At 35.1% G+C, this 7,156-nt stretch overlaps 1 protein-coding gene across 2 annotated transcripts in view; it reads right to left on the reverse strand.

The window, feature by feature from the left end:
• The window catches only part of LOC123871325 (nose resistant to fluoxetine protein 6-like), a 32,099-nt gene extending 26,030 nt beyond the window's left edge, over positions 1-6,069 (reverse strand). The window contains exon 1 of one of the 2 annotated variants that reach the window (XM_045915072.1): positions 5,959-6,069. In XM_045915072.1, coding sequence (XP_045771028.1) covers positions 5,959-6,028 — 70 coding nt within the window. In that variant the 5' untranslated portion in view covers positions 6,029-6,069. Of the gene's footprint in view, positions 1-5,573; positions 5,682-5,958 lie in introns of those variants that run through there. The other variant, XM_045915071.1, reaches the window with a different exon arrangement.
• Positions 6,070-7,156: the final 1,087 nt, after the last annotated feature.

Consider the following 7,156-nt stretch of genomic DNA (forward strand, 5'->3'; position numbering starts at 1 on the left):
TTTTCTCTAATGACAAACTATATGTCTATAGTATCTATGTTTATTATAATAATATACTGTTATCAAAATAGTTATAAATAGGTGTGAAACCAAACTTCACTAAGCTAGGTAAATAGTAGACTCGTGTTTAATTATATCAATAAGGTAACAGCGATCTTTAAAAATGAGCTATAATAATATAAGCTAATTTTATGCAAAAAATAGATAAAATCCTTAGGTACTAAGACAGACGTCATCATAGTTTATACCTATTTACTTACAATCTTTGTTTTTTTTGTAAGTAGGTACCCATAAAAGTTTAAAATTGAATTTGAATATGTTTTCACCGGCCATTGCGCCGCTTACATTTTGTTTTGATACATTTTTGTCTTAATGTTGTTAACCTTGTTCCTAATTGTAATTAGTTTGCGTCTAATTACAATTTTTAGGGTTCCGTACCCAAAGGTTAAAAACGGAGCCCTATTAATGTCACTCTGTTGTCTGTCTGTCCGTCCGTCTGTCCACCGGTCACAGGCTCGTAGCTCGTAGAAGAAATGAGTTCATCTGAAGTTTTGGTATTTGGTGTAAAATGTTGACCCAAAACCAAATTAGAAATTCAATTAAATTATTTTTCAATAGAGCCGAATAAAATAATTGTTCATTATCATTGTTTAGAACTCAATAAGTAGAGTACGAATATAATTTTTTTTGCAACTTAAAAAATAAGGAACTGGGGAGCCATCAAAGTTGTCAGCTTTAGACCATTTTTGTGACGGGGGTTATCTCAAAAACTAAACTAGTTTACTAGTTAGACATATGAAATTTCGGTATATTATGTACCGTATACTGTATTTAAACAACAAACACTAAAAACAACTATTTATGAAATAGTTTGTAAGCTGTGACCAAAACAAACGAACTTTTGTCTTTCGGGGTGCATTGCGATGTTCTGGCCCGGAAAAGAAATATTTCATACACCCAAAATATGATATATTCATAATTATGTACGGAATCCTGACAGAGCGAGGCCCAACTCGCACTTGACCGGTTTTTAAAAAGTCTTATTTATAAAATATTCCCGAGCTATAGGATATCCGAACTCCGAAATAGTTTCATGGACTATTTAACTTATTTTGCAGTTTTATTTTATAGTTTAGTTCTCATTTCGTTGTAAGTAGGTATAGTATTATTTAAATTATTTAGTCACTTATATAGTAGGTTAGTACTATTACTTGTCCAAATATTTAATCCATACTAATATTATAGATGCGAAAATGTTCCTGTCTGTCTGTAACCTTTACAAGGCCCATCCGTTAAACCGATTTTGACGAAAATCGATACAGAGGTAGTTTGCATAGATTTTTAAACTGGAAAATAAAAGATTATCAAACCTGAAGTCATAAAGAGGTCCGACATCTTATACTTACCCCTAACAACTATCAAGTGCAAGTAGTTTTGGCAGCAAACTTGGAATTTCACGCAAAAAGTTACAGCCTCAATAGAAAAAAATCAAAGTCGCATTTATTTTGGCAAAATTCGTGCAGTGGTTTGTAAGTATTATAAAATTAATAGAAATTTTAATCCCTAGGTCCCTTGAATTGAGAGCATAGGTACCTATAATCACGCAAACAAGTTGATTAGCATATTTTTTATTGGATCAGCCATGTATCTATTACATTTGTGATTAATTTAAATATAAATATTGTTTATGATTAATGTGTACTAATAATAACGTGTGGGAATTTCAAATTATTGCGGTCAATCAAAGTATAATTGCATTTACCTATTGATCGCCAGACCACTATGATTATAATATGCCAATTGCCAATGATCTCTAGACTCTACCACATTTTTTTATTGGCTTTGCGTCTCTGGCGCTTAGCCCTTTTGAGCCTGATCTCTACCACAGAGATGAAGAAATTTAAATCTATTGAAGAGCTATATTGATAGGGCTGGATTTGGTTTTAGTAGGTAAAACACCTTTACACGCCTTTAAAGGCCTAAATATCACACTAATCACACTTCACACTAATATTATAAAGGCGAAAGTATGTGTGTATAATATGTGTGTGTGTGTGTTTGTTACTCCTTCACGCAAAAAGCACTGGACCGATTCGGCTGAAATTCAGAATGGAGATAGATAATATCCTGGATTAGCACATAGGCTACTTTTTATCCCGGAAAATCAAAGAGTTCCCTCGGGATTTCGCTAAACCTAAATCCACGCGAATGAAGCTAGTTTATAATGGTAGGATCTCGATCGAGGATCATGCACCTACCTTTGATCCAACATCCACAAAGTACATACTTAATCACTAATCACAATGGAGGATCCTCGCAATTAGAACTAGTGTGAATATTTTTTCCCATACCTAGACTTATGTACTGCAGAAAAATTCTCGATAATAATTGAATAATCATTGTAATTACTTCAGGTATACACACTTTGTGTAATTAGAACAGTAAGCAAGTAACGATGGAATTTACCGGAAAAACAGCTACTTTCTTACTATATTTAAAAACTAAAATTCGCTACTTTATAACAAAACGAATTTTTAATTTGTTGAACATGAAAACTGTTTTATTTTTGGTTTTTGAAATAATTTCTTTACAAAAAATTAAAGTCCGGTCGGATTTTTTATTTTATAGTTTAGGAACATAATATCATGTCTAAGTATAACATTGTATTTAGTTAGATGTTTTTAAATAGAAACACCTGTTTCTATTTAAAAACAACCTAATTACCTAATTAGCACTTGTTACTTATTTTTGCAAAAGATGTTTACCATGTAGGTATGCTTTTTTACGAACTCATAAAAATTATTATTATAGGTGTTTTATGACGCCGCTCCTACATAATATAATAACACTATACTTACTAATAATCTCAGCAATCAGTGTCATATTATTTTGTCACATACTTAGGCGAATTCCAAAAACATAAAAAAATAGGCTCGTGCTATGAAATGGAAACAATGATTATCTAATTACTAGACCACAAAGTATTATTAATCCATCGCCAGCTTACTACTAAGCAAAGCCTCCTTTCAGAAGACGGGTTTGGTCAAAGTCCACCACGCTGGCCGCATGCGGATTGTTACTCTTCACGCAGCTCTGAGAACATTATGGAGAGTTCTCAGGCACGCAGGTTTCCTCACGATGCTCTTTGGTTCACCGTTAAACCGAATGCGATCGAAACGTTAGAGATTGAACCCCGGAACCCCGGACCGAAGTTTTTAACCATTAGAATATCACCGTTTTTTACCGCGTAAGGTTACCGTTAGTTAAATTTGACCTCCAAAAAAGCAAAGTGGATTACACCAGTTAGGGTTCGTTAACTTTTGACCGTTAATCTTTGCAATTAAGGCAACTTGAGAGAACTTATACAACACATTTTGTTTTTTTTGTGGTCTTCATCTTTAACGGTAACCTTAGTTTAACCGCTTGACATACAACTGAGCCTAACACTAAGGTCTCATAGTTCCAGTTCCAATTACAGGTGGTTAAAATTACACTGTTATGGTTAAACTTTTACCGTAAATAAAAGCACAATGGGTTATACAAGTCAGGATTTGTTATACAATATTTGGATCAACATTTTACCTTAAACCTCAATTGCGGAAGTATGAATGAACAGCGACTTGTGCGACCCATTTTGCTTTTTATTGTTGGTCAATGACAACTGCCCTTTTCTAAAGAGAGTTGGTAACAAAGCAAAACGCAGTCTTTTTGGGGAAAAAATATAACGAGATTTCCTGCTTTTACAATACCTTATTAAACTTTGACAAAACCCCATACACTAAGTTATATTTCAGGTTTTATTTCGTTCCGGTACGATGCCGTGTAGAAACCAAAGGAGTAGATAGAGTTTAATAAAAACTGCCATACCCCTTTCAGATCAGCCCATCTTCCATTTGAGACTGCATCATCACTTACCACCATGAGATTGCAATCAAGGGCCGGAGTACCATTTTGTCAGTTGCCCGTTAATTTAACCGTAACGTAACTTTAATCGCCTATTATGCAACTGGACCTGAGTGATTTTAGAATAAGTAGGTATGTATGCGTCCTATGACGATATTCAATCGAAGATGTATGTAGATTAAGATTCTCGTCCAGTATTTTATCCATAAACGGTTGTTTGGTTTACGTGCACTAGAATATATATTACTGCAATTAAAATAATATTATTTTGAAACGCATGGTAGTTTTTTTTATGGTATTATTTTTGAAATTTAAATATACCTCTTATGTAGCGGTACTTAGTAGTTTTTATATAAAAATAGCGAGCAAACGTAAACGATACAAGTGTAAATTAAAAATTTATAACACCCCCGACGATCCAAAGTATCAGAGTTTTCCAAAACATCATTTTCAAATAAATAATTATGTATCAAGGCAACGTCCATCTTGACATTTGTCAATTGACATAATATTATGAACCTAACGGTTATGTAACCTTCTTTTCTACAAGAAAACTAGAAAAGAGCTGATAACTCTTAAACGGCTGCACCAATTTTTTTGGATTATAGCTAAGAACACTCTCGATCAAGCCACCTTTCAAACAAAAAAAACTAAATTAAAATCGGTTCATTCGTTTAGGCGCTACGATGCCACAGACAGATACACAGATACACAGATACACAGATACACAGATACACAGACACACAGATACACAGACACACAGATACACAGATACACACGTCAAACTTATAACACCCCTCTTTTTGGGACGGGGGTTAAAAATTGATGTTTCTTTGTCGTCAATCTTCTCAATTAAATGTAAAGTCAAACAAGTTTAATTGTTTTCTACAAGTTTTCTACCGACCGGAAAAGCCAACTACGTGTTCTTTTATAAGAAAAACTGAAACATGATGGTATTTATGTTACCCACAGCGTGTTACCCAACGAACTCTATGTAGCCCTACGTATAATTCCCGATTTTGCCCTTTAGAGGTATCTAATTTTCAAAAATCCTATCTTAACGGATCTTAAGAAGACGCAGTACACTCAACCGAATTGCCGGCGCACGTGGGTAATCTGTTTGCTATTTCAACTAACATTGTGTGAGAAAGAGATCCCTGGTAGAATGCGCCGGCTGGCCGTTCCTTCCACCGTCCGCGTGGAGTCGAATGTTTTGGGTAAGTGATTTTGATTGAAATCAAACAATCAAGGGCGGTAAAAGAGTTTTTCAGGAAAAAACTACAAAATTCATGTCTGCAATGTAGTAATCTCAACGAATGAATAAATAAACTATGTGTAAAGTTAAATTGTTGTAGAATTTTCATTCTCGTAATCTTGCGTTTATCTTAATAGTTTGGGTAAAAGAAAGATTTTTTTTGAGAAACAGGCGTGAATCCAAACGCCGATTTGAATTTTCCCTTCGCCGTTGTTGACTGAAAAATCTTATATTTCAAGCAAAATTCATTCACCCGGCCTCTCTCGGCGTGAGGTGCGGTTATAGGTAAAGGGTGACGCACAGATAACATTATTTCCTTCATCTGTGGATACAGCACTATTGTAGGCTCTACCAATGAATTGTCGCTTCCATGAACACCCCTCTTAATTATAACAGGTAAATCAAAAAAGCCGACCTGTCATCCCCACGGCGCCGCTGCCGGCGAGCACACTCAACAAGCACAGCACTGGTATCACTCGCACCATCTTCCGCGGCACAGCTCACAGCGTTAGTGAGGGCGGATGCTCACACACCACCAATATAACTCGCCAACCAGCCCCGAACGATTATATATAGAGCAGATTTACACCACGCGACTACGAAACGACGTTTAACGCTTCAATAGACCAACAGTTTCAAAAGCAGACTAAAATCTGCAGCTCTATTACTTATCTCAATAGACTTAGGTGTAATATTATTATGTAAATAATAATTCGTACTTTTAGCAAGGTTTTAGTATATAATACACTTTTTCACTGTTATTATCTAAGGATATTATAGGTAAATTAAAAAAAGCCGACCTGTAATCCCCACGGCGCCGCTGCCGGCGAGCACAGTCAACAAGCACAGCACTGGTATCACTCGCACCATCTTCCGCGGCACAGCTCACAGCGTTAGTGAGGGCGGATGCTCACTCACCACCAATATAACTCGCACGCTCCAGCCCCAAACGATTATATATAGAACACATTTACAACACACGACTGCGATACGACGTTTCATGCTTCGATAGATTTTAACAGTTTCAAAAATAAACTAAAAACTGCAGTTATAACTTCTATTGCGTATCTTAGTAGATATGTCACTAACTGAGGTATAATATTACAATAGAGCTATAGACTGTTTGTGGCTTCAGTCAACTCAAGTAAGAAATCGTCTTTATTCCCTATTCCGTGGGAATTTCGAAGATTCCAGCCTTATCCTTTGGTTATTTTATAAAGGGAATCTAGCTGAAAAATCTTTGTTTTCTAGGTTCATGAGTTTTATGAGTCAGTCAGTGAGTCAGGATTTTTTTTGATGTTTAGAAGATGATGATGAAGATAGGGAGAAACTAATTGATATAATATTATTATCGATAGCTCAAACTGCCGGGACTAGAAACAGTAAGAAAGATGTATTTGTTATCCAATATTGAAAGAGTCATTAAAAGTACCTACTTATCGTTATAAACCATTCACTTACTATGGTATCAATTCTTATAACGTTAAAAAAAAAACCATACAAAAATGTCAATATTTCAGGACTCTTCTCAATTTAAAGTTTGATCCATTTTGTCAGAATGTCCCTTCTATATCATAATAATATCATAAGCTACGGAGCCCAACAAACATTTTCAAATTCAAGAAAATCTCACACGACTATTTTTTTTATAAATCATTATCGTATTCGGTAATCGCTTAAGTAATTGGGTGACCACTAAGCTGGTTCCCAGTTCCGTGTTGGTAACGAACATGGCTAATGTATCAAACTAAAACAATAAGAGAGAGACGACGGACGAATTCCCCAGAATGGAAATCCCGATGACGTAATAACATCAGGATTTGTAAAGTGTAGACATTTTTTAATCATTATTAATTTACTTTAATTAACTTTTAATACTCGCTGACCCATCCCGACTTTACTCAGTTCTCGCTTTAGTCATAAAGCCGGAAAAGTCCGGAATTTAGAACAATCCGGCCTTATTCTTCTACATTATAAAGAAAACAGTAGGTAAATTTC

Source organism: Maniola jurtina, chromosome 13 (genome assembly GCF_905333055.1).
Source record: "Maniola jurtina chromosome 13, ilManJurt1.1, whole genome shotgun sequence".
NCBI classification, from domain to species: domain Eukaryota; kingdom Metazoa; phylum Arthropoda; class Insecta; order Lepidoptera; family Nymphalidae; genus Maniola; species Maniola jurtina.